At 50.3% G+C, this 24,086-nt stretch overlaps 11 protein-coding genes across 11 annotated transcripts; 6 read left to right on the top strand and 5 right to left on the bottom strand.

Moving 5' to 3' along the window:
* The first annotated feature begins 168 nt into the window (after positions 1-168).
* Positions 169-2,851, top strand: BT62DRAFT_926589 (uncharacterized protein). Its single transcript, XM_043185070.1, has 6 exons — positions 169-370; positions 425-502; positions 564-1,596; positions 1,656-1,803; positions 1,853-2,206; positions 2,260-2,851. The coding sequence occupies exons 1-6, from the start codon at positions 274-276 to the stop codon at positions 2,383-2,385; spliced, it is 1,836 nt and encodes a 611-aa protein (XP_043045900.1). The 5' UTR covers positions 169-273; the 3' UTR covers positions 2,386-2,851.
* Positions 2,169-2,769, top strand: BT62DRAFT_301764 (uncharacterized protein). The gene is made up of 2 exons (XM_043180423.1): positions 2,169-2,206; positions 2,260-2,769. Exon 2 carries the CDS (start codon positions 2,395-2,397, stop codon positions 2,698-2,700), a length of 306 nt encoding a protein of 101 aa, XP_043045901.1. The 5' UTR covers positions 2,169-2,206; positions 2,260-2,394; the 3' UTR covers positions 2,701-2,769.
* On the bottom strand, positions 2,652-5,661 carry BT62DRAFT_926588 (aminoimidazole ribonucleotide synthetase). Its single transcript, XM_043185069.1, has 8 exons — positions 5,383-5,661; positions 5,269-5,335; positions 4,929-5,216; positions 4,343-4,879; positions 4,113-4,293; positions 3,792-4,063; positions 3,535-3,738; positions 2,652-3,453 (listed from the first exon to the last, which is right to left on the bottom strand). The coding sequence occupies exons 1-8, from the start codon at positions 5,578-5,580 to the stop codon at positions 2,852-2,854; spliced, it is 2,349 nt and encodes a 782-aa protein (XP_043045899.1). The 5' UTR covers positions 5,581-5,661; the 3' UTR covers positions 2,652-2,851.
* A 119-nt stretch (positions 5,662-5,780) lies between these two features.
* BT62DRAFT_1000133 (uncharacterized protein) lies at positions 5,781-9,403 on the top strand (the record flags this gene model as incomplete). Its single annotated transcript, XM_043176620.1, has 4 exons — positions 5,781-5,844; positions 5,895-6,022; positions 6,075-6,854; positions 6,905-9,403. 4 exons carry the CDS (start codon positions 5,781-5,783, stop codon positions 9,401-9,403), a joined length of 3,471 nt encoding a protein of 1,156 aa, XP_043045898.1.
* Positions 9,404-9,943: 540 nt separating this feature from the next.
* Positions 9,944-11,666, top strand: BT62DRAFT_301308 (uncharacterized protein). Its single transcript, XM_043180420.1, has 7 exons — positions 9,944-10,183; positions 10,238-10,304; positions 10,364-10,505; positions 10,558-10,599; positions 10,655-10,715; positions 10,767-11,105; positions 11,159-11,666. The coding sequence occupies exons 1-7, from the start codon at positions 10,076-10,078 to the stop codon at positions 11,402-11,404; spliced, it is 1,005 nt and encodes a 334-aa protein (XP_043045897.1). The 5' UTR covers positions 9,944-10,075; the 3' UTR covers positions 11,405-11,666.
* A 12-nt stretch (positions 11,667-11,678) lies between these two features.
* Positions 11,679-15,799, bottom strand: BT62DRAFT_1000131 (uncharacterized protein; the record flags this gene model as incomplete). Its single annotated transcript, XM_043176619.1, has 8 exons — positions 11,679-11,963; positions 12,046-12,138; positions 12,199-12,591; positions 12,644-13,764; positions 13,820-13,875; positions 14,062-14,656; positions 14,703-14,969; positions 15,031-15,799. The coding sequence occupies 8 exons, from the start codon at positions 15,797-15,799 to the stop codon at positions 11,679-11,681; spliced, it is 3,579 nt and encodes a 1,192-aa protein (XP_043045896.1).
* A 571-nt stretch (positions 15,800-16,370) lies between these two features.
* BT62DRAFT_1000130 (uncharacterized protein) lies at positions 16,371-17,096 on the bottom strand (the record flags this gene model as incomplete). The annotated part of the gene is made up of 2 exons (XM_043176618.1): positions 16,371-16,880; positions 16,929-17,096. 2 exons carry the CDS (start codon positions 17,094-17,096, stop codon positions 16,371-16,373), a joined length of 678 nt encoding a protein of 225 aa, XP_043045895.1.
* Positions 17,097-17,131: 35 nt separating this feature from the next.
* On the bottom strand, positions 17,132-18,367 carry BT62DRAFT_1071533 (uncharacterized protein). The gene is made up of 6 exons (XM_043178773.1): positions 17,977-18,367; positions 17,854-17,923; positions 17,607-17,803; positions 17,486-17,559; positions 17,313-17,436; positions 17,132-17,262 (listed from the first exon to the last, which is right to left on the bottom strand). Exons 1-6 carry the CDS (start codon positions 18,235-18,237, stop codon positions 17,209-17,211), a joined length of 780 nt encoding a protein of 259 aa, XP_043045894.1. The 5' UTR covers positions 18,238-18,367; the 3' UTR covers positions 17,132-17,208.
* Positions 18,362-21,079, top strand: BT62DRAFT_1000128 (amp dependent CoA ligase; the record flags this gene model as incomplete). Its single annotated transcript, XM_043176617.1, has 19 exons — positions 18,362-18,394; positions 18,450-18,666; positions 18,716-18,730; positions 18,793-18,806; positions 18,859-18,890; positions 18,961-19,263; positions 19,313-19,346; positions 19,374-19,488; positions 19,539-19,553; positions 19,601-19,629; positions 19,681-19,704; positions 19,756-19,835; positions 19,888-19,921; positions 19,979-20,108; positions 20,160-20,361; positions 20,409-20,499; positions 20,617-20,775; positions 20,870-20,959; positions 21,014-21,079. The coding sequence occupies 19 exons, from the start codon at positions 18,362-18,364 to the stop codon at positions 21,077-21,079; spliced, it is 1,683 nt and encodes a 560-aa protein (XP_043045893.1).
* A 75-nt stretch (positions 21,080-21,154) lies between these two features.
* BT62DRAFT_926580 (uncharacterized protein) lies at positions 21,155-22,483 on the top strand. Its single transcript, XM_043185068.1, has 2 exons — positions 21,155-21,574; positions 21,622-22,483. Exons 1-2 carry the CDS (start codon positions 21,177-21,179, stop codon positions 22,130-22,132), a joined length of 909 nt encoding a protein of 302 aa, XP_043045892.1. The 5' UTR covers positions 21,155-21,176; the 3' UTR covers positions 22,133-22,483.
* BT62DRAFT_880965 (26S proteasome non-ATPase regulatory subunit 12) lies at positions 22,190-23,953 on the bottom strand (the record flags this gene model as incomplete). Its single annotated transcript, XM_043182648.1, has 8 exons — positions 22,190-22,483; positions 22,536-22,677; positions 22,727-22,839; positions 22,887-23,024; positions 23,078-23,404; positions 23,460-23,705; positions 23,757-23,816; positions 23,873-23,953. 8 exons carry the CDS (start codon positions 23,951-23,953, stop codon positions 22,190-22,192), a joined length of 1,401 nt encoding a protein of 466 aa, XP_043045891.1.
* Between the last annotated feature and the right edge of the window lie 133 nt (positions 23,954-24,086).

Here is a 24,086-nt window from a genome sequence, read left to right as displayed (position 1 = left end):
CGAGCTGAGGGAATTGTGATGATTATGGGATCCGGAACCGCCGACAGTACGCGAGGTCCCATTGAACCGGAGGTACGATCAGATTCAAAAGCGGCAAAGGGATTAATCACGTGCAAGTAAATTGATCGAAAATTTGCTTGCCCTCGAAGAAGCCAAATTTCGTACCAACGGGTTTTCACGTCCGGTCTCGCGCTACAGTCATCTTGTCCACCCGTCCCTTGCCTCCCTGTTGCCTCCCGCTCTCCCGCCATCCCCCAGCTCTCGTCGTCTTCAATGGTCTCTCCGCTCTGGAAAGCTGCTTCAGAGGGCCGTCTCGCCGACCTCGACGATCTGCTCGCCAGCGCCACTGTCGTCGATATTGAAGTAAAAGGTGCGACCGCCAATTTCGGTCCATGTCCGTCGTTTTCACCAAAGCATTTTGCAGACCATACTGGTGCTACACCCCTCATCGAGGCCGCAAAAAACGGCCATGTCGATATAGTGTCCCTCCTTCTTGACAAAGGTAGGCTTTTCGCCACGTTCTCGCTCGTGCTGTCGCCTCATTACTTCCCCTTTTCTTCAAGGCGCCGACCCAAACAACACCTCGAACCATGGGCCACCCCAGCAGTATACTTCGGATCCAGCCATTCTCCAGTTGATTACTGCTGCGCAAGCCAAGGTCGCCTCCCAAAATGCCTACCAGGAGAACGGATATAATCAGGATGCCAACGGTGACGCTCCAAAGGCCCCATACTATCCTTCCTCGTACCCATACTATCCCACTCTCAATTCGGCTCCTCCCATGCCTGAAGGCACTGCCTATTACCCGCCGCCACCATCGTCTGCTGATGGTATAATTCCCGGCGGCCCGGGTAATCTCCCCCCGCCAGACATCGCGCGCTTCATCCCGTGCAGGTACTTCCCTGCGTGCCGGTATGGCTCCTCATGTATGTTTTTGCATCCCCAAGGTCCATACTACCAAGGTCCTATGTCTTCACCAGGGCAGTTCCCGGCGCCCTACGACCCCATGACGCAGCAGCCCTACCAACCAAGCTACTATCCATTGCCCCCACCTTCTTTCCAGCAGCCACCGAACGGTGTGCCCGTCAACGCGCTCGGTACGCCTCCTCCGATGAACCATGGTCGTTCTCCATCTGAGATGGGCCCACTGCCAGCCCATTTCAGTCCTAACGGCGCGCCTCCTCCTTTGCCATACGGTCCTATGTCCCCCATGATGTCTCCCTCCGCCTATCCCCACCCAAACCAGTTACCGGTGCCCATGTCTATTCCTCCTCTGCCTCCTCTTCAACATCCATTACCCCCTCCTCCGGGTCAGTCTCCTCACACCGTATATCCCGCTCTACCTCCAGCACATCCATTTGCGATGCGACCCGATGGAACATCTTTCCCGCCTCCGCCGGCTGGATCCGTTCATTTCCCGGATGTAAATGGCACGGCAACATCACCCTCTCTCAATCCCCCGCCTGATTCGTATGGTCCCAGCTCAGCTGGTCGTGAGAGCTTTGCACATCAGAGGCGCGGGAGCGCACGTCGCGGGTCTTTTGCAGGTCGCAAACCCCCATGTTTGTTCTTCCCATCTGGAAGATGTAAAAATGGGTAATTTTTTTCTCCTTTTCGCTCCAGTGATGTGCTTTAATATTTCTTTTCATGTCCAGCGATGAATGTCGTTTCCCGCATGTATTGCCTGATGCATCACAGTATTTCTCCAGCTCGCGAGGTGGCGGACCCCGGCCCCGGGGCAGCCATGGGGCAAATGGCTTCGCAACCATCGATGAGAAACTTGCCGGATTGTCAATTCGTGATGTACGGCATTAATTTGCTCTGTGTCCCTCGCTGATTATCCTTATCATAGGATCAGGCACCGCGTTATCAAAATGGCGAGGGCTCTAGTAGATCCCAGTCTACCGATGCTGGGAACCGCCCAAAGTACTCTCAAGGGTACAAGAACGGCACGAATGGGTTTCAAAATAATAAGCGGGTCTTCCAGCAGGTAAAGCAACGTCTTCCCAGCGCCGACGACTTCCCGGTGCTCGCCGGTTCTACGACGCCACCTGTGCGGAGCCCGAATAACGGGTCGCTTTCTACACTGAACGGCATCGCGGGACCGACGGCTGCACAGGTGCTACAAGCCCCAGCCCCTACTCGTCGGGACAATACCAAGGAAGCTTCACGCAACGTGACGCCTGACCTAGTTCATCCTGCCAAGGTAGAGAGTTTGTAAACGCTGAACGCGCCACCTGTGATCTCAGTTTTCGTTAGGATTCCGAGTCGAGTCCTAAGGATACTTCTGAATCCCCACTTGTACCGGCCACCAAGCTTCCTGTATCATTCGCGGCTGCTATGGCTGCGCCGGACATTGTAAAAGAAGTACCTGTTTCAGCCTAAAAACCATCGATGTGCGGTTTACAAACATCTTCGTCGATGGATGCTTCCAGCAAGCCATTTTGTTTATTTCTCAAGTTGTTATTGTATTCTTGGGTTGCCTGGTACTGTTCTTCTCACTATTTTCTCTTCGCATCTATCCTCGTCAATGATCTGTCCTCCGCATCTAACACCTCACGCACATATCACATCACGCACAGTTTTGTCCCGCATCGTCATTGGTTACTCTTATTCGCCTCCTTGTGTAGATATATATTATCTTGCGCTATTTTTCTTCTGCTTTTGTTTTCTATTATGATTCCTTCACATCCTATATAGCTGCCGCTTTACACGTACAAACATAAAACTACTTACTACAGGTCTACTATTATGTCGGACGTGCTTACCCCACCATCGCTCTTTGCATGCCACCCCAGTCTGGATGTGTTTTTGGTTGTCCTTGCTGTACCTGTGAATTATATATCGGATGCTATGACCATACGTGCATGTTCCTCATTTCAACCCCTGGGTTTTCAGTGACTTCTCCTATCTGATAGACCTTAGCCTGGCCCATCTGTTGTATAGACTGAGCAGCTGCATCAACATTTTGAGTGCTGACAATCACCACCATCCCTATTCCGTTGTTAAAAGTCCTGGACATCTCGAGCGGAGCGACTTGGCCCTGGGTCATGAGGAACCGGAATACAGGTGGTAGTTCCCATTTTGAGGCGTCAATGAAGCATCCAAGCGTCTTCGGAAGAACTCGGGGGATATTTTCAATAAAGCCACCGCCAGTGATGTGAGACATGCCCTTGATTAACCCTGCTTGCGCTGCAGGGAGTAGTTGTTTAACGTAGATCCTTGTTGGCTCCAAAAGGGCTCGACCGAGGGTTAATTGGGTATCCCATGGACACGGGGAGGAATAGGTGAGACCAGATACCGAAACAATCTTTCGTATGAGCGAAAATCCATTAGAGTGTGGGCCCGAGGACGCGATCCCGAGTAAAATATCTCCCGCTGAGATGTCTGTCTGCGGAAGAATCAGATTCCGTTCTACCGCACCCACTGCGAACCCTGCCAGGTCATAGTCGCCTTGATAATTTAGGTGTTAAGAAAGACAACGAAGAAAAGTTAGAGTAGAAGTTTCGCTAATAGATTGGACGGCATACGGACCATCTTGATACATCCCCGGCATTTCCGCCGTCTCTCCACCAATCAACGCGCAGTTTGCTTGGCGACATCCTTCGGCAATGCCTTTGACTACCTCTGTGGCGACAGGAACGTCTAGTTTACTGCACCCGAAGTAGTCAAGGAAGTATAGCGGCTCCGCGCCCTGAACGAGGAGGTCGTTGACCGACATTGCGACGAGATCGATGCCTATCGCCCGACTAAAGATTACTCGGTGCATGCAATGAAACGAAAGGACTTACCAACGAGGTCGTGAGTACCTGTCTCGACTGCGATGCGTAATTTAGTACCAACGCCGTCTGTTCCGCTGACGAGAACAGGATCGGCATAACCAGTGGCTTTGAGGTCAAATATGCCGCCGAAACCACCGATTTCAGCGTCTGCGCCTGAACGACGCGTCGATCGCACGTATGGCTTGATGGCTTCAACCAACACGTTCCCTGCGTCAACTGACACGCCGGCTTGCGCGTAAGTCAGACCGGTGCTTGAGATTGCTGCGCCAGTTTGAAGGGCCCTAAAAGCGATTATAGCTGTAGATACGAGGTACACGTGAATGAACATACCGGTGCGCGATATCGCGTCTGAACGTCTTTCCCTCAAAGTAAATTTGGTCTACACCTTTGTAAACCAGATCAACAGCGTTTTCGATGCTTGGTCCATAAGCTGTTACTGCTAGGACGCGTCCACCGGAAGTCAACACGTCTTTCTCGGACGCCTTCGTGCCAGCATGAAACACCATGACACCTATGAAAAGAATGAATAAAAAGATACTGGGAAAAACGATAGTGCCAACCGGATGGCATATCCAGCATGTGAAGCGTCTTTCCTTTCGTATAATTTCCCGGATAGCCCTGGGATGCCAATACAACAGAGACAGCGAAGCCGGGGCGTGTCGTTATTGAGACCGAATCGAGACGACGTTCTGCACACGCCAATAAAACTTCAGCAAGATCGACATCTTCATGCAGAAGCAGCATGAGTGCTTGAGTTTCGGGATCACCGAATCTGACGTTATACTCGAGAACCTTTGGCCCAGAGGGGGTAATCATGAAACCAGTGAAAAGAAGACCGACGAAAGGGAAACCTTCTCTGCGCATTCCATCGATAGTTGGTCTCAGAGTCTGCTTCATGATTTGGTCCATAATGGCGGGAGTGGCAACTGGCGTTGGAGCATATGCACCCATGCCCCCAGTGTTTAATCCCACATCACCTTCGCCTATCCGTTTGTGATCCTGGGCAGCGGGGAGCGGAACGATCGTGTAGCCATCTGAAAACGCGAGGACTGATATCTCCGGGCCAGTAAGCAGTTCCTCCACGACAACTTGGTTACCTGGGGATTTATTGAAGTGGATTTTACATGCTGTGGGGTGAGGACGTACCTGCCGAACCGAAGACACTTGCAATCATAATATCTTTTAATCCTATAATTGCTTCCTCTTCGGTCTGGGGGATCAAGACGCCTTTTCCACCAGCAAGCCCACTGGCCTTGAGGACAACCTGATGGCCGCATGTCTTAATATACTGGATGGCTTCGTCGAACTGATCTGCCTGGAAGATTCTGTATCGGGCAGTGGGAATGGAATGGCGCGCCATGAAGTCTTTGGAGAACGCCTTTGATCCTTCCATACGGGCAGCTAATTCGCTGGGTCCAAATACAGGTATGCCGACTGTGTGCAGCCGTTAAATGCTGCATGCATAAATACCGCAAAATAGGAGCACCTTTGCGAAAATGCTTCTCAACTCCATCAACCAGAGGCTGTTCGGGGCCGGGAACAACTAAATTGACCTGTGGTATTGTCCATAAGATGTCCAAGTTAGATCCAGAGGACTGACCTGGTTCTGAACGGCAAACTCGACAAGACGAGGGAAATCATTTGGCGGTAGATCGACATTGATGGTCTTGACTTCCCTAGAGGTACCGCCATTGCCTGGACAGACAAAGATACGGTCAAGATGCTTGGACTGGGATAGTTTCCAGACGAGAGAATGCTCTCTGCCACCGTTTCCGATGACCAGAATACGGATGGACATTGGTGAAAATAAAAGACGAAAATTGATCACGCTTTCTTTGTAATTTCTTTTCCAAAATCGCGATAAGTCAAGTTCCAAAAAAATTGTATTTTGAAGAAAGACGACAAGCGAACAGAATAGAGAGAGATGGGCCAATAACAGGTCAGCAGAGCCATCCAAGAAGGAAAAAAAGTTGGGACAAGATATTGTCTGGCAATAGTATGGCCTTAGCTGACCTTAGCTGGCTATATGCGCCACTAGATTTTGCGCAGCGATTGGGCACGTGTTGGTAGCCCTTGCAATTGGGCCTGCGACACATTCACAGCCCGTTCTAGTGTTACCTCTGTATCCTTCTCCATATTCTGGTCGTTCCCTCGACGTGGCCCTTAGCGACAGGGTCCTCTGGAAACCATGGCGTTCTACGGCGCTGCCGCCCAGCCATATGAAGAGGTACTTTTTTGGCGTATTTCACATCTGCTTATGTGTCGCTGAAATGTCATCTCTGTCGTCGCCAGCAGTCTCGAGGCAGCACCGAACCGTCATCGCCTGATGCTCTGAAGGCTTTTTACCAGGATATGGAGAGAAAGGAAGTGGAGCGCAGGACGTCGAAGCGCAATACCAGATCCGGCACTTCCATTTGGTCCCGCAAGTCGGTTAAGCGATCAACACAACCCTCTTCCCAACCACGACAACCGCAGCCCTCTCATCCTTCCGTCACCGAAAAAGAAACTTCCCGCAGGAATGAAGACGAAAGGGAGATGGAAAACCTAGAGCAAAGGGAGCAACCTGACAACCTAACATCACTTGCTAGTACTCGTTCTATCGTCCCAGATCCCCTAAAGGACCTCCCTGCCTGGTACTTGAAGGACGACCTGGCCTCTAATTCTGTTGCTCTGTACAAGATGCGCTTCAATATCCACAATCCAGTCGGACCACGACGCTACTACAACCACCATCTCATCCCGCCGTCTCAAAAGTCGGCTTCGCGCCCACCGTCCATTTTCTCGCCCTCATTTCCGCCCATGGCTACCTCTTCCGTGCCAGAGCAGTCTGAAGAATCTATGCGTATGCCTGGCCCCAGCCGCACGCCCTCAAATTCGCCCCTTCCGACACCTAGTTCGTCACAGGTTCGCGTTGGCGACATCGGTAGCAAGCCTAGGTCGCGAAAAACATCCCAGACGGCGCACGACACCGTTGATCTGCTTGACGTTACAGACCCGTGGGGGACCAATTGGCACCATGAGTCGCCATATGATGTGGGCCTCAATAATGGTTCCTCTGTTGAGGCACAGGAGGTGAGTGCAACGTTAATCGTTCTCCTATCTGTTCTCACCGCTGTAAAAAGGGCCGCGCCCGACACACAAGCCTGACAAACCGGGATAACCGGCGGCGCACTGTGACGCCATCGCCGCTTTCTCAATCAACATCCGCAGTGCATCTTCAGCCACCAGACGCTGGTGGGGCTAAGTTACCTCGCAAGCTCAGCAAGCGCAGGACACCCACCTTTGGCGGTTTTTTCGGACATTCAGATTCTAAGAATGACCGTAATGCAATATCCCTGCCGTCAACGCCACTCGACGAGCCGCCATCTGCTCGCTCGTCTATAGTTTATCCACCTCCTACTCCGAAGCGGATATCTACCGTTCCCGCAGTACCTCCTTCGGCCTTCAAGCCAGCTTCTTTGACGTCAAAGAAGGATCGACGTGGGAGTACGTTGGGTCGTCTAGTTAAGAGATTTTCCATTCTGAAAAGACCGGCAACGGCGAATGTCTCGGATACCAGTTGGCATCATGTTAAGGCAGAAGAGAAGATTGAGAAGCGGTCATCGATGGTGGTAGCGCGTCAGCCTTCGCCAGAGAAAGTCACCAAACGAGTGCCTCCTCCTTCCGCAGAATCAGTAACTCCTTCTCCCTCGGTAGATGTTCCAAAGGAGCAACCAAGAGAAGATCGCGAGTCCTTAGATTCCGTAGACCCGCCTTACTCGACAATGGGTAAACTAACCGTGGCTAACCCTGATACACCGAGTTCTGGTAGCACCACACCCCATCAACGGACTATTCCCCTACCGCCAGAAAGGCGTGACCCTTCTTACTCTGACCCTCCTTCACAGCTGGCGCAGGTGCCTACTGCACAGGCTACTTTATCCCTTTTGCATGGTTCTTCGTCCCTCACCATACCAGGCTCTTCGTTGTCTCCGGTTCAGGGTTCATCATCCCCGGTACCGGCGTCGTCGATGCAAGTGTTTTCAGAAAGTATGCAACCAGAGGTACGGTCGTTTGACAAGCCATCTGAGAAGCTTCAAACACCCACTCCTATATCCGTAGCTTCAAGCAGCCGCGCCAGACGGTCGTCTGCTGATGTAAAACGTCCTTTTACTAGTACCCCGGAGGTGTCGGTCCCGGCTGCACTCATGAGCCATGGTAAGAGACGATTGGATGACACAAAGCCTAAAGCCAATGGCTTTCCCGCAACTCAGCCAACAGCCTCTGGAGCGCCTAGTGCAGACACCAGGAAGATGTCACGGTCACCAGAAAAGAGCAATGTAACTTCGGTTTTACCCAAGTCTACATCTGCACCACCAGTTCCATTCCCTGCATCGGATCCCACACACGAACATGCATATCTATCTGCAATGATTTCTACTTATCCCCATGATTTCGATAATTCTCCCATGTCCGCGTCATCTATTTTAGTCAATCCTCCGACACCACATATCAATTCTCATTTACAGATGGCTTCTCCTGCTCCAAGTAGCGTCGCCCCCCCATTGCCCCCGAAACCCTCTGCGGAAGCCAAACATCGAGAATCATCGCCCAGTGTCAACTCCGTGACTAGCAAGCAGACAGAAACATTTAAACTCGTCCGTAGCACATCCGGAAAGGTCTATGCTTCTAGCGAAACGATTCGGGCGGCCGGCCAGCAATGGGAGGTGGTGGAGGACGTGAAAGGGAAAGGGAAGGAGACTTACCGGTCTAAGTCTAAGTCGCGGGATCGCGAGAATAGCAAGGAGAAGGACAAGTCTGATTCCGACCGAGAACATCGGAAGCATGGCCAGAAATCGAGTCGACGTTCTGCTGACGTACCCCGAGCCTCCACCTCCAGCGCTTTGCCTAGGGCCAGCAGTTTGGACCGAAATCGTCGTGCCCCTATTCCTGACTTTAAGAAGGAGAAGGAGGCCGAGCCTCACAAGCGAAGAGAGAGTCGAGGACGGAAGTCATCGGAAACCGCTCTGAACGTCAATAAACCTCAACCTGCCCCTCCCCCACCAACTCCAGGTGCTGCTGTCCCTCGTAAACTGGAGCGTAACCAATCAAATTCAGCACGACCTACTTCTGAAGTACCTCCTACTGCGGACCTGAACGCTATGAAGGGCAAAGAGGCATGGGAGATGGAGCGCCTTTTCAAGGCACGAAGCATGTACGGCCTCGAGCGTGAGGCCTCATCTTCCGCCCCCGTTCCTGCCCCTACCCCGAATGGGAACGACGCAAGTGCCAGAAGTGCTCATGGATCAAGTCACACTTCGTATACCGTGCAGAATGCCTTCCAGAACCACCAACCCCCCCATTCGCACATATACCATTCCATGCCTACTAGTAGTCCCGCCATTGTGTACTCGTCGGGGTCACAAACACAATCTCTCCCCCAGAATCTTCATCACGTTAATACGCCACCTTCATTCAAACACAGTCCCTATAATGATTTCTTACCGCCATCACGACCTAATCCTCTTCCAGAGCCTCCGCGAGAATCGCCTTACCAGCCAGTTCCTTTAGACGCACTTCTGGACTCTACGGTCGCCTCTGAATATTGGACTAAATTTGCTGGGGTGACCACCGCGCACTGATATAATACCCATCCTTCGTAGATAAGTTTTCCTTGCTTTCACATTGTTAGGGCCAAGGCCTTTATATTTCTACTTCATTTTTATATATCATTCGGACAAGCTTGTATCACGTCGCTTATTAACTGCATTTCGGGATCCTCGTACTCATTTTCAATAATCGTACATCATGAAATGTTTGACTATTTGTTTGGATTGCTAGCACTTACCATATATATTTTGCACCACAGCTTGCATTTTCTAGACTTGTGGAGAAAATGGTGGAGAGTACGTCCGTGAAAGCACCTCCTTTTCGACATCATCGTTGCCCAAGACGAGTATCCGTCTGGTGACTGGAGAAACAATGGCGGCGCTTGCACATGTTCGACACCAAATGGAGCTTTAATCTCGTTGGCCATTGGACTCTGCATCTTGAATCTTCAGGGTCCTGCACTGGTTAAATATGTACCGACATCTACTCCATGTATCTCAGGGAAGCTAGGCGTAGTTCTTTCCTGCGAAGTCTGGTGTTCCTATCACAATTCTAGCAGCCACAAGGAGGAAACTTCTCGGGGGCTATACCTTTCATCTAGGGATTCGGCTACTTCGAGGTTTCGTTTCACTGCATGGTGTACACGGAGCCAGTGGTGGTGGTGGTGGTGGTGGTGATTATTTCGGCACGAACACTCAGCATCGATGCTGAACCACCGGCGGGAAATGTTCTGCCCAGCCATCTTCGCATCTTTACCCTTCCTGAAAGCACTGGCTAGTGATGCTACGTGCTCGAATACAGCATATGACTGGGTGCGTACCTGTCACCAGAAGAGCTGTAGCGCCGTTACTTGACCCTTGCTGCAGGCTTTCAGTTCTCTACCACAGTCTCCCTGCCAAATTGCCGCGGACTTGGGGGGAGTGTGCGACAGCTGTACGTCTATCGTTACTCGGATGGTACGCACGAATATCTGACCTAGATCTATCTTGTAGCATTTTATATCCCAGCATTGCCGTCTGGTTCAGTATATCGAGGTCCATCTGGGGACGCCAGTCGCATGGAATGCAGGTGCAACACAGTGTATTACTCGCTTTTGTACGTGTGCGCGCAATGCCAGGGTGGTGGCATCACTATGTACGTCTAGCACGTTCAGTTTGTGAAGCCGAGGAAATTAACGGTTATCTAGATGGTCGACCTATAGTATCAATTGTACGACAACGTATACTGTGTATGTGGGTTGAATACCACATTTTAAGCGTTGGGTGTTTGCTCATGTTCTGTAGATTTCCTCACGAGATTCCGAGTGGTACTGCTGTACCACATTGGGCTTATCTCGATCTGCTTGTGAGCATTTTATTCCTGTGTGTATTACTGCAAGTGACGGAATCTGCATAGTTGAACGGTACTGTTAATGTAGCAGCTGCTGAAACCGATACTGGCGCGGAAACCACCGCGACCGTAACACCTTCGCCTTCATCAGTTGACCGTACCTCAACTGTAGCTTCTGGACCTGAAACAACTAACGCGCCTTTGTCTGGATCTTCTGGTCCATGGAAAGGCGACACAGGCGCTATCGCTGGGGGTGTTGTCGGCGGCGTTCTCGGAGTAGGGATCGTTGTGATAGGGATTGCTTTCTTTGTACTCAGGCGAAGGCGAAGGCAGAAACAACCAGGTCGGCCGCAATACCCGGAACCCATAGTCATTGCACCGTCAAGGACGGGTCAGAAGCTCTGTGTGAGTTTAAGCTTTGACACATGTTGAGGAATCGAACCCAACTTAGATACTAGGATCCTAATGACCCACCGACGTTCCTCGTTTCGCATTCGTCCATGGCTTCGGGAGAATATTGGTCGTTGAATCCTCGATCCGGGGACCATACGTATTCTATAATGCCATATGAACAAACGGTGGACCGTAGAATCCCTGCGATGGCCTTCTGCAGACCCTCGACACCCGCTCGAGATTATAGGGGCGTCCCTGAGATTGATGCTCCGTCTTTCAATCCTCATGTCACCAATGGAAGTGTTTCCTGATTATTGCTGATGATCATATGCATGTTATAGGCACGGTGCTGCTGATATGCATTAACGGTGTTTACGCCACACTTTTATTACTCAAGGACTAGATTTTTCTTTTGTATACTACTTTACTCTTCATTGCTATCGTTTGATCACGTTCATCATGCTTTGGATGTAATCGTTGGATTGCAAAATAGTACGTGCATGCTATGACAGGAGATAGAAAGATGGCAATGAAATGCAGGTAAGAAAACGAAACAACAGGAAAAAGAAGGGGAAAAGGTAGAGACTACGATGTTGCCTGATGCTTCATCGGCTCCAGTGGGAATGTCAGTTCAGGATAATCATCCCATACACGGTCTCCATCCAAAAAGCGTCTGAGGCGTGAAACTTGCGAAGAAAGATACATAACGATGATCTGCATCTTCACATCCGTAAGCCTCAGCCTGAGTATCTCGTCGCACGTCTTCAGTGCTTGAGATCGGGTACTGACGAACATGTTGCCGGCGAATCCCATCTCCTTGAGATTGTCGATGAGTTCACCAAATTCGGAACACCACGCCAAGACGCCCAGCTGTAGAAACATATAAATAAAAGGTGAAAGGTAGACATTTACTACTTGCCTGTCCGTATTGCTTGTATCTGGCATACAATACATTAGGTGCCGCAGTGAGTGCGTATTCAAAGGCCTCGTTCTGAGTTATGACGTCTGGATCAGGCACATACGGCGTCCCAACGCTTTGTGGCGCCTTATCAGGCAAGGAAATCAACACAAAAGTTATCAGAGATACAAGGGGTAATCGACGCACCGGTGTAGGTCTTTGTGGGACGTCTTGGAACCACGCGGCTCCAGAATAATCCACCTCGCCACCAAAATCAATAACTTCTCCAGTCTTTCCGTAAAGATCCATATTCAAAAGGTGTCCTCTGGCTTCGGAAAAGACGCTTTCAAAAGCAGTGGTTAAGAAATCAGAGGGATCGTTGATATCAGTATCAGGATGAGCTGTCGGAATAAAGATCTGACGGTCTTCCGAAAGAACTGGGTGTTTGAGAGATGGTTGTGGCGAAAGCAGGGGATGAATATGTGTACGGATTGAGACTGAGCAAAGGGTAGGGGAAGAACCTGGTTTTGCACTTGCCGGAGATTCGTGGGGAAGTGAAGGTGGTGATCCGGAGGGTTTAAGTAGCAGACTTGAATGGTCCTGCAATGTGGCATGAGTCATATGATGATTAACATGAGGTGGCAACGCTTACCTTAGATGAGTGCACCTGGTTTTCCTTTCCACTAGCTGAGTATGTGAAGAAGGACTGCGTCGAAATAGATTTCACAGATGAACGCCGAGATAGTGATCTATACTGAATCAGGGACGACGCAGAGTTGTTCTTCGAAAACTTGAAGGTTTCAAGGTGAGTGAGCCAGCTTGTGACTTCCAGCGGGGAGAGAGGGGGAGAATCTCCCTGAAGAGAAGGTTCAGCAAGGCGAGGGGGTATGGGCAGTGGTGGAGGTGACGCTGGGACTGTAGAAGCTTCTGGAACAGTCGAATCGTAGCTTGGGACTCTGTATGGTGCCGGAAGGTTTCGGCTCAACCAAGAAGGTGAGGGTGGGAGGAAGGATGTCCGTGCAGAAGGAGCACAGAGGTCAAGACCAATATGCGGTGATGGGGAAGCTGTTAGCTCAACGGGGTCGACCACACAGTAAGTGATAACTGGAGGTACAGTCGTGTACTCTTCCGTTGGGGTGGGTGGCAATGGCTTCTCGATAGAGATTGGTAACTCGTGCAAAGGAGAGAGGTCGGCCTGTCGACGTCTCCACTTTACTCGCTTGGTGAGCGATTTGAGGCTTTCTGTAGAGAAAATACGGCGTTTCTTGGACGTCTCTGTGTCGACAGAGACGAGGTAAGAGACGCTGTGTGGCGCGAAATTGACTGCTGAGGTCGCGTCAGTGGGAGTAGGGATATGAGTGGGAGGGTCAGGAAAGTCGTCGAGAATGGGATCCGAGGTATGATTGCCCTTGTTCTTTGGCAAGGGCAGTCGCAGCCTCCGTCGTGGAAAGATGGAAACTCGTGAATGATTTCTGAAGCGGTTGAGTACAGAAACGTCGTTCACGACAGAAGGCGGTGAAGTGCTGCAAGGTGTCGGGGATAGATTGGTGGGCTTGTCGCTGTTCCAGGTAAGCGTCAGTTGCTGAGGACTGTCGAGGCTGATGGGAAGGTCGGCGGCAGTCACGACGAAGAAACCGCTGGATGCGTCGTCATCCTCCTCGTCGTTGATGCCAACAGCAGGCTGTATGTGACTGTTATGAGGTAAGAGTCGCAAAGAGCCGCGTGGGCGTCTAGCAAATCTCGACCGTACAGAATTGAGAGACGCCGTTGTATCTCAGGCAAGTCCAGCAAAAGGGACTCAGAGGAACAGAATCCAAGCAAAGCTTACCTTTTGACTTGTTCTTGAAATTTGGACTCGTGCAGAACAGGCGGCTTCGTCGATAACTGAAAAAATCGTAATTGGCCGTCTGCCACCGCGTGGCTGCTGTCGATCATGACATGAGGAACTCCTACCGTACTTGCTAGTTCTTTACTCTTTCAGATTACTTACAGGAAATGAATCAATGACGATACAAGTACGAAAGCAATCAGAAAGCGAGATACATAGGTGACAAATTCCTCATATTTTACAAGTCCACAAGATCCGGCGTCTCGTTCCGTCCAAGCATCGCGCGGAAACGAGCATACTTCTCTTTCACCCAGCCAATGTGAAGGTTTCCCAAGGTCGGCCAGGGAATAGCTCTGGCAAACCCACCTGCGAATATGATTCCGATGAAAACCATGGCAATAGAATTTCCCCTAATACCATACACCGTGCGTTCTTCGTTAAAAGGGTAGCTACGCACCCAGGACCCTTCCCCAACTTGTGTAACTTCCGTGATTCCCTTACCCGATACGCCACTTACTCCGCCATCACCCCCGTCGCACCATAAAATCGTGCTGTCCAGTTCTGCCGCACGGCGTTTTGCTTGTTCCCACATGGCCAAACCTACTGTGGGCTCCCATGTTCTGGCAGGAGCTAGAATAAGAGCCGGTCTAGTGCCAAGCGCAGCCAAAGTCCCGGGGATGGCAAAGTCAAGGCAAATGGAAGCCGTCATCGGAACGGGCCTCGTAAACTTGGGAGGAGGTGCCCAATCCGGCTTTTTCACGTCCGACGGATTCTTCATTTCCATGGTATAAATGGTCGCGGGTGTAGTAGAATGTACCAGAGAAAATGATTCGGCAACTAGGGAATATTAGCTTGATGATGAGTGAGAGGTGGAATAGCGTACCGGGGACAAGGTGTCGTTTGTAGTATTCCAAATGAGGTGAGGAAGACTTGTTAGAGACAACAACCATGCCATTTCGTCTCAAAAGGCTCCGGCCAGTGGCATCGGAAGGGTCCTTAACAGACTCTTCAAAGGAGACCCCCACAAGGGATCCCCGGATCGTCTTCTGTACTTCTGCTAAAGCCGCAGCTCGCTGAGACTCGTCCCGAAAGGTGACTGCACCTTCAGGCCACAACAAAACTTGAGCCTGTCCATCAAGCTTCTTGGTTTCTTGCAAATAGTCTTCAAATCTCAACCGGCGATCACGGCGTTTGGGAAGGATACAGCCCACGCTGAACGGAGTGGTATCCAAAGAGTACAATGTCGGAGACAATAAACGAGGGTATTGTCGAAACTGCTAGGAGAGTGGACAGATACAGAATGCAACGCCACGAAGGCATAGAAGCTGCTGCTGTTGTTTCATTTTTTGAACCCGGACCGCGATTCCCAAGTAACGGCTCCTCTTCCTCGAGGGATTCTGAGCTCATAAGCCACGCTCCAGCAATTTCAGAGATGACGACCGCCCAAGCTGCGGTAATCCAATCATCCATTACCGGCCCTAGCCACTTTAACATCCAACTGTACCCCATGGTGTCAACGACTGGTGTCCATGAGGTGAGACGTCCGATCGGACTGACAGAAGATACTCCCCACCATACAGCAGCCCATAATGCGGGAAATAACATGATCTGGGACCATGCTGATAGCAACCGTGATCTGAGTTTGGTGTGAATGTAAAGGGTAGCTAGAGTTATGGCTGAGGTAATTAACCCCCCGAGGAAGAGGAGGGCCAGGGAAGGAGCGGGTGAGGAAAGCGCATGAATGGCCGGTGCAAAGAAAATGACAAATTTTGCGAAAGACAAGTTAATCCACAAGAAAGCAGCCTGCTTGTTTGCGCTGGGACGATTCACGAGCAAGGGGGTATAGACGAGAAGGGCAGATAGGTGAAGTACAGCAGGAATAAGAGACGGCGAAGACGTTGCCAGTACTGCCGTGACAAAAGTTAGAGCATTGAAGACAAGATAAGGATGGTCGATTAAAATGAGACGGCGGCTTGACATTCTGTCCTCAAAGGTTTAGTGAGAGTCGAGTCAGTGCCATGTATGCAACAGTCAGCCACCGCCACCACATCTGCGAAATCTTATCTGATAGCACCATTCCAACTACAGATTGATAACAGTCACCACCCCCGATAAGTCTTGATAAGAAACGATATAAAAGACAGAGAGGAGACCTCTGGCCCCCATCAACCGTACATCCAACTGCTTCACAATGGTGGGTGACCTTCACATTACGGCAATGGCCCAGCTGACTTGACGATGACAGCCTGAATCTTGCTCTTCGACCACCAAGGAGACCTGCTCCTACCCAAACTGCGCTTGTGGCACCGACCCCACCAAGAACAAGGCCAACTGTGGTTCCACTTCCTGCTCTTGCTCGTCGTACGTCCCGTTCAATTACTCCATGTTTTTCTAAATTGACGCTGTCATTTTCAGTTGTGGCTGCAAGCCCGGCGAATGCAAATGTTGAAGGAAATCTAGTGTACAAGAAGAGAAATGTTATCTGTATTGAATGAATCAGCAACTTTATATATGTGCCTTTTGAGATAAAAGAGTTGCTCTCACGTCAGCGTCACTGCTCGCCCATAGGCTCGGCTGCCGCAAAAGGGTCCACGGTATCGTCCATCAGTGGTCCTCCCATGAGGGTGTCCGAAGGTTCCAACTGTGTCAAGTCGTGTGAACCTTCCAACCCCAGCCCGTCTGGTCCAAAGCTGGACATGTCCAATTCCATTCCATCATGTTCAACTGTCATTTTATCAACGTCCTCTAGGCTAGAGTCGAGAGGCTTCAGCGACGCCTCAAGAACGTCAGCGGTGTCATCCATCGTTAGGTCGTCAGTCATCGGTGGTTCCAGTGACAGCTGGGGATCGGGTGAGGGAGGTTTTGTGGGCGGTTCTGTGCTCTGGCTCTGCGTGACAGCCTCCGGTACTTCTGATCCATTATGCGTTGCTTCCGCGTCGACAGTGATGGGCTTATCGTCCTGTTCGTCCTGTTCAACCTCGTCATCGCCATCAACGACCTCAGGTTCGTCAGGCAGAGGTGCCAGAGGTTCATCAGCATCATGGTCATCTTCATTGAATTGCTGAAGCGACGTCAACAAGCGTCAGCTGGAACAGAAAAAGAGACGTACTTGTATTTTATCCGTCTTGACCCATTTAAACACCTTCAACGTGGAATTGACGGACTGACCCTCTGGCGTTACCCAGGCTTTCTCCCAGCAAGGAACTGGCTGCATTAGCTGGCGACGGGCAGCTTCCGTTGTCGCATTGCTTACTCCAATCCGTCTTCGAGTGGACATGTCCGCATCCAAGGGTTGAGTATTTGGTTAAAAACGCCTAGTATGGTCACGTGGCTCGAATTGAAATTATTGAAATAAATATACTACAGTTACATACAAGAACTAGTGTTTATTATATTTCTTCCACCCAGCAAAGTACGTCTTCATTGCTCGGTCCGCGCTCATCCTAAACAGCTCAGTTGAACAGAGCGAAAAGAACAGGGGAAAGCGACATACAGTTCCTGAGGGCTTAATGTCCGTGTGCTGAAACGTAGTGAACGATACCTGTTCATTCGTCTGAGACGAATTTTGCGCAGATGCCCGAAGTTCCGCCAGTCTAATTTCGAGGGAGTCGCATTTTCTGCCTCGAAATGTCAGCAAGGAGAAGGAACGGCGGGGAGCGATCATACGCGTGAAGGGCAGCAGTTTCTTTTCTCCGTAGTTCCAATTGCCGCTTCATGATGAGCTCCAAATTACCCCTCGCCTACAACCCTAGATAATCAGTGTCAGATGATAGAGGAGGTGATGTACCTGGACAGGCCGGAGGTCATTTGCTGCAGCTAATATGTTTTGACTCAAGATGGATATCCAATCGACGTGACGTTTCCATTCGGGCTCCACATTCTCACGAGAAGAATTTGTGAGGGGCGGAGCGAGCAGAGCGGACGTGAGATAGGAATATGTCACGAGAAGGGAACGTAAGACGGATAGCAATGCCGGTCGTCGGTCTGTGTGTGATGAGGAAAGGCGAGCATGAGAATGAGCCGAGCTGACCCACCAGCACTAGGATCAGAAGGGTATAGCTGTGTGATGCCAGCCTCCGCCAGTGGGGGTATCGTCTCCTTGACCTGTCAAACAAGACGAGTGAGAAAGCAGATAGTGACAACGACGCCGTACGCACCGACCAACGGTCACCAAACACATCGTAGTAGGCGTCAGGCTCGTCAAGAATCCAGTCAACGCGTGGTTTCTCGAGTTGCTTCAAGGGCCAATCTGGGACGTCCACCTGATCAGACAAGACCTCCTGTTGATTGGGGGTCTCTTCATTGGGTGCTCGTTCATTGAGCAGGGCGAGCAGCTTGAGATTGTGGGTCGTGTAGCGAGTATAATGCGACGGCGGCGAGGGAAAGGGATTTCGCAGTTCAGCCTCTTCGTCGTCCATGACCAGTGCGGCTTTTCCCACGAGCTGCTGAGCCGGACCGGAAATCAGAAACGGAAAGTTGTACCAGAACAAACTAAGACAGACAAGTTCCTGCCGACCTATAAAGTGAGGCTGTAAGTGAAAGATGTCCTTCTCTTCTCCCGTCTATCTTCTTCCCGTTGGTATGTCAGTACTCAGTATCCATCTCTTCTCACACTTACCCCCGTCTGCAGCGCATCATGGAGTTCGCCGGCCCAGCCTTGAACGTTGATATTCCTAACCTCACCGTCCCTCAGTTCATTCTCGACTCACCCCACGAGCTGAGGCCCCCCAGGAAGGAGGATGTACCCTTGTTCATTGAAGACGGCACTGGCCGTACTCTCTGTCACGCCGAGGTCCACCATCGCACCCAGGGGCTAGCGAACGCGCTCAGTCTCAGATGGAGCCTGTGTGAGTCACCCTGGTTTCCCCAAACAACCATTGTTGACCACCAATCTAGCTGAGGACGATGTTGGTACGTCGCGTCGCTGTTCGTCCGTCGCGTCGGAACTGAACCCCTCCAGTGTGTATCTTTAGCCCTAACCACATTTGTAAGTGTCAGCTTTCCCCGCTCGATCGCGCTTTTTCATCATTTCCCCGCAGATTATCCCATCTCTATTTGGGCCGTCCATAGGGTGGGGGGCATCATAACGTAACATCCTTCCTCACATTTAGTCCCTATATTTCATCAACATCATTTTATAGACCCGCCAACCCTAGCTACACGGTCGACGAACTCATCCATCAGCTGCAAACCGCCAATGCCAATGCCATCATCGTATATTCCACTTTCCTTCCCACCATCATCGAGGCCGCCCGTGCCGTCGGTATCCCAAAGGACCGTATCATATTGATAGATGGTCCGAGTAACAGCACCCATGTCTCGGTCGAAAATCTGATAGAATACGGTAACAGCAAGCCAATGAACTTCATCGAACGAAAATTAAACCCCGGAGAATCAAAGACAAAACTTGCATTCCTCTCCTTCTCCAGCGGAACAACCGGCAAGTGTGTTAGTTACTTCAGCTTGCGCCACGAAATTGACGAAGCTATTCAGGAAAGGCCAAGGTGATACCGATTCGTTCCATCACGTTTGGCGTCGCTGAAACATGTAACAGGCGGTTGAAATACCTCATCGGTCCATCATCTCGAATGTCTTGCAAAGCGCAGCTCATATCAGCGGTGAAAGAGATCCTCTCAAGAGGATGATGCCCGGAGACGTTTCCCTGGGAGGTATGCTTAATCCACATCTGCGCGATTTATTCAATTTATGAATCTATCAGTCCTGCCATTCTTCCGTGAGTTTGCTTGCTTCACCTTAGAACTAAAAGCTCGTCTTCATAAGGCATAGATATCTATGGACTCATTGTTACGGTGAGTGTGGTACATTTTATATCTATGGTGATACCTGACGGTTAATCCCAGCTCCATTACGCCCTGTTCTCTGGAGTAAGTTGGCTTTGCGAGTTACTCTACTGGAACCATGCTTATGAATGGCAGTTCTCTGTCGTTGTGATCCCGAAATTCAGCTTCAGAGGATTCTTACAGAGCATTGATCGTTACCGAATTACCCATCTATTGTAAGCCTGGCCTACCATTCTTGTGATACTCTGATTTGACTTTGCCGTCAAGCGTTGTTCCTCCGCAAGTCGTACTTTTATGCAAGGTGTGTGTTGCACCGCCGGGCCGTTCACTAGAAACGTGGATGAATTTGATTTCGTAGTATCCAGCTATTCGAGACCACGACTTTTCGCATGTCAAATTCCTAATGTGTGGGGCTGCACCGTTGTCCGGCGATCTATATGTGCAACTTGCGAAGGTTTTCCCGAATGCCATGATTGGTCAAGGATACGGTCTGCCTCTTACCAAGTCCACATCTGACCGCTGACTAAAGAGCACTGCAGGGCTTACGGAGACGGCTACATCTGTTGTCGCAATGGACCCTACCAAATTGCACGGAACGATTGGAGCTGCAGGTCAACTTTTGCCCGGTATTGTCGCACACGTCCTTAAAGAAGATGGATCGTTGGCGCGAGAGGGGGAACAAGGAGAACTTATCGTCACAGGACCTTCCATGGCGCTGCGATACAGGAACAATGAAGAAGCGTAAGTTCAGCTGTTGGCACTCTTGATTCAGAAGCTCACGGCAGCAGAACGAAGAGCACTTTTGTTAACGGATGGGTTCGTACTGGAGATGAAGTTATTATTAGGAACAACGAGCTTTTTGTTGTAGACCGTCTCAAGGTAGGTTCTCATCTGACCACCAGTCCATGGGTGTTTATCTCCCCTTGTGCAGGAAATGATGAAGGCATTTATACTTCTTCTGTAACTGGGTTGTACTCTTACATGCCATGTCAACAGGTCAGGGGATTCCAAGTTGCACCAGCCGAACTTGAAGGCCACCTTTTACTACATCCATCTGTGACGGATTGTTGTGTCGTTCCAGTGCCAAACGACTATAGCGGTGAATTACCGTTGGCGTATGTAGTCCTGGAGCCAGAACTACGGAAACGAATTGGCGTAAATCCGAATGAGATATCCAAGTTGAAAGCCACTCTCATCAAGGCAAGCGCTATGATATTCTCTATTTGATCTAGCTGACTGTATTCCCCAGCATGTTTCCGATTCAAAAGTGCAGTACAAATGGCTGGCTGGTGGGGTCGAATTCATCGACGCTATTCCCAAGAATCCTTCGGGGAAAATAGTATGGTTGATATGGCCCGAACAGTTGTGCATTCTCTGACTTTTATCCCTCCAGCTTCGACGACTATTGCGTGAACAGGCTAGGAAGAGGAAATCGGCGGAAGTACAAGCTAAACTGTAGATTACCACAATTGTACATTATATGAGCTCCGCTAGGATATTCCCAAATTTGGCTGCGTGTCGCCGGCATCAAAAATTTGAGGTTTGACTGAAACGCTATGGTGCGTCGTATAGCGTCGCAAGTGCACCAGCAGGCGCTGCGCCTTTTGAAGGGCAACCTTATCGACCAACCAGTATGGCTTGGTTCCGTTCTCCAGTATCCGCCTTTGCCCCTTCCCCCCAAAGCACCTCCTCCACGATCTACCTTTGACATGGCGTCTCCTAAATCGACTCGGCTTGCAGGGACCGTCGAAAAACTACGCCCACCAAAAAACAGACCGTCGTCTATCGTCTACATCGAGGATGAAGTCCGCCGCCGTTTCTTCCGCGACCATCCCTTTGAGGCCTTCCGACCTGTGACGTTGACCGAACGCGAAGCTATACGGCAGCTGCATCCCGTGCAAGGACGTGATTGGCGGAGACTGAGGCAGTGGGGCCGGAATCCTTCACCAGACGAGTATGCCATACCATCTCCGTCGTAGTTTCCACGCTCACCATTACCAGCGCCATACGATTTGCCGTCAACCTGTATGAACACCACAATCTCCCTCTCACATTCGCCTACACCCGGGCAGTCGCCCAGTTCCGTGCGCTGCGCTCTGAACACCAGGTTGCACGTCGATTTGCGGTTCTGGAAGTTGAGAGCTACGGGCGGGTATTCAAAACGTCGCAAGTGCAACTTGGGTTCGAGAAGGAAAAGAAGGCGTTGGATACTTGGGAAGAGGCCTCGAGTGTGGATGCAGGAGAGTTCGCTGCAAGGAAGAGGTGGAGGTCCATTGCAGCTAACTTTGCTGGTGGTGCTCAGGAATGGACGAGAGGCGAGCAGTACACCGCACTATGGAGGAAGGGCGTCAGGCCTACGTATGCACCGGCACTTACAGAGGTCAAGTATCCGCCTATGTTGGCCCAATTACCAGAGGCAGCAGCACATATTGGAGCTCCACAGCCAGCGGGAGCAGGTCAAACACCAACATCGGCGGCCCGACCACAGCCTGTGTACAATAGAACAGCCTAACAATGGATAATTCTAACTGGGGCCGCAGAAAATGAATACGTATAGGACATGTCGTGATCATGACTTTACGCGAGCTTGAGCTGCCTGTGCAGCGTTCATACCCATCCACGCCTTCTCTACCAAACCCAACAACTTTTGCATGTCTGAACTCCAGTCATTCATCACATCCTCTGGACTTCGTTGGTTTCTAAAGTTGACAATCCCAGATGGTCGATCAATCCGCGCCCAAACCGTTTTTGAAACAACTAGACGCGCAAGGGTTTCTTCTGTCTGCTTGGGTGTCAGATCCAGAAGAGAGGTCAGCCTTTGCAAAGTTATCCGTGTATAGTACTCGGCAACAACGCGGATATTCTGTTGAATCACATTTAGTCTTGATCTCGCAGCAAAACATGCAGCAACTGACATGTTCAATCACTCGGGTGTGAAGATCTTCCCACCGCTTCTCTTCGGAGAAGACTTGCGTTTGGCGGAGGAATTCACCATAAAGTGTCTGAATGCCGGGCCACCGCATTAACTCGTGGGTCGTGAAGCATTTTACAAGGTTACTATGACTATGAATAAATAGCGCAGATATATCATTCTAGGAACACTTACTAGTGAAGCTCTAGTTTCAATAGAGCGGGGTCATTGAACATACGATGTAACATATCGGACTGCTCGTTATTATGAGGAGCGAGGATAACATAGTAGATAATATGTTCAAGGGCCTGTCTTTGCATTAGAAGCACACAACGCCAACAAAAAAATCACATACCGCTTTGCTTTTATCGTTGACATCCTCCTTTATTGACGGCGTCTCCCAAACCTTGTAATAGTAATTTGCGACATCAAGATAAGCAGTTTGATGTAACGCATGTTGTATCATTAGATCGTAGTACTTGAGTTTCAGGTCCTAGGTAAGATTTTGTGAGCATGTAGAGAAGTTTTAATATCTGTTCCAAGTACCTCGTTTTCTTTTTCTTTCAAGAAACCTTCGTTAACCTTCCGGCCACCTACTCTGACCTTCACCCACTCGGATTCACCACCGTTGGAACTTTCCGCATCTTTCCGTCGCGCGACAGCAATGAGCAGTCGCATTTGCTCGAGGAGAAACTCAGTTTTTTCTCTCCGTTCCATCGACGAGTAAGTCTCTACTTGCAAATCCGACAAAAGCTCTGATGCGGTTTCGAGGGACTTCTTTGATTCGTAGGGTTTTGGAGCCGTCGTCGAAAGCCCTTCATGATAGTGAGCAAGAAGGAGAGTTACCCGGGCCCTGGGTGTCTCTAAGAAGATCTATGAAGGAGCAAAGAATTATGATAAATATGGATTGTAGAGAACTAGCACAGACCTTCCCTTCAGTGACGGTTCTCAGCGTCTCAACCAACTCGAGCCATTTCTCTACGCCTTGTTTCTTCTGCACGTCTTCCAGCCAACCCATCGCCTGTTCAACCATAGCTTGAACTGCTGCTTTGAGCTGGCCATGTTTCTTGCTCAGTAATAGGATATTCGAGTTTAACAGAGTCAAGTCCTTGGCCTGGTAACAGTGCTCAAGGACAGCATTCACGAGTCGCGTCGTTGATGCAAGATCTGCAGCCTGGTAAAGATCAGTAAAGTAGAACGGAAATATAAGGGAACATATTTTCACATTCCGTGTTTGCTTTTCAAGAACGAAGAGCTTGTCGAGCGCAGGTTGTAATTGTCCAGCCTATACAGAATTTGGTTACTTGCTGTATGGTTCGATGAATCCAGACAACGCCATACCTTTGCGAGTGACTCTGCCTCTGGAAGCAGAATATCTACCTCGGGAGTGAAATCCTTTTCTTGCTTCTTGTTGTCGGACATGATGTACTTCCACGAAGCGTTCCGGTACAAATGACGCGTCGCGGTGGTGTTTGTTCCTGTTGCTTTTTCAAGGCTTCGAGCCCAAGAGGCGACTGGCACTTCGGTATTTGCCGCCGCCACCTCCGCTCTTCCA

Source organism: Guyanagaster necrorhizus, assembly GCF_019112545.1.
Source record: "Guyanagaster necrorhizus MCA 3950 unplaced genomic scaffold BT62scaffold_2, whole genome shotgun sequence".
NCBI lineage: Eukaryota > Fungi > Basidiomycota > Agaricomycetes > Agaricales > Physalacriaceae > Guyanagaster > Guyanagaster necrorhizus.
Note: the sequence above shows the minus strand (reverse complement) of the source record. Positions and strands in the feature narration are given on the sequence as shown.

What these genes read in the sequence shown, in the direction of transcription:
- BT62DRAFT_926589 (XM_043185070.1), top strand. Translation starts at nt 274, where the DNA reads ATGGTCTCTCCGCTCTGGAAAGCTGCTTCAGAGGGCCGTCTCGCCGAC. An exon ending in TCTGGAAGATGTAAAAATGG is followed by an intron (nt 1,597 to 1,655) that starts GTAATTTTTTTC and finishes TTTCATGTCCAG; the next exon opens with CGATGAATGTCGTTTCCCGC. An exon ending in ACCTAGTTCATCCTGCCAAG is followed by an intron (nt 2,207 to 2,259) that starts GTAGAGAGTTTG and finishes AGTTTTCGTTAG; the next exon opens with GATTCCGAGTCGAGTCCTAA.
- BT62DRAFT_301764 (XM_043180423.1), top strand. Translation starts at nt 2,395, where the DNA reads ATGTGCGGTTTACAAACATCTTCGTCGATGGATGCTTCCAGCAAGCCA.
- BT62DRAFT_926588 (XM_043185069.1), bottom strand. Translation starts at nt 5,580, where the DNA reads ATGTCCATCCGTATTCTGGTCATCGGAAACGGTGGCAGAGAGCATTCT. An exon ending in AGTTTGCCGTTCAGAACCAG is followed by an intron (nt 5,336 to 5,382) that starts GTCAGTCCTCTG and finishes ACAATACCACAG; the next exon opens with GTCAATTTAGTTGTTCCCGG. An exon ending in GCCGGGGATGTATCAAGATG is followed by an intron (nt 3,454 to 3,534) that starts GTCCGTATGCCG and finishes TAAATTATCAAG; the next exon opens with GCGACTATGACCTGGCAGGG.
- BT62DRAFT_301308 (XM_043180420.1), top strand. Translation starts at nt 10,076, where the DNA reads ATGCTGAACCACCGGCGGGAAATGTTCTGCCCAGCCATCTTCGCATCT. An exon ending in CGAATACAGCATATGACTGG is followed by an intron (nt 10,184 to 10,237) that starts GTGCGTACCTGT and finishes CCCTTGCTGCAG; the next exon opens with GCTTTCAGTTCTCTACCACA. An exon ending in GGGGGGAGTGTGCGACAGCT is followed by an intron (nt 10,305 to 10,363) that starts GTACGTCTATCG and finishes TCTATCTTGTAG; the next exon opens with CATTTTATATCCCAGCATTG.
- BT62DRAFT_1071533 (XM_043178773.1), bottom strand. Translation starts at nt 18,237, where the DNA reads ATGGACGACGAAGAGGCTGAACTGCGAAATCCCTTTCCCTCGCCGCCG. An exon ending in CCCTTCTGATCCTAGTGCTG is followed by an intron (nt 17,804 to 17,853) that starts GTGGGTCAGCTC and finishes CATCACACACAG; the next exon opens with ACCGACGACCGGCATTGCTA. An exon ending in ATGACCTCCGGCCTGTCCAG is followed by an intron (nt 17,560 to 17,606) that starts GTACATCACCTC and finishes CTAGGGTTGTAG; the next exon opens with GCGAGGGGTAATTTGGAGCT.
- BT62DRAFT_926580 (XM_043185068.1), top strand. Translation starts at nt 21,177, where the DNA reads ATGGTGCGTCGTATAGCGTCGCAAGTGCACCAGCAGGCGCTGCGCCTT. An exon ending in CGGAATCCTTCACCAGACGA is followed by an intron (nt 21,575 to 21,621) that starts GTATGCCATACC and finishes CACCATTACCAG; the next exon opens with CGCCATACGATTTGCCGTCA.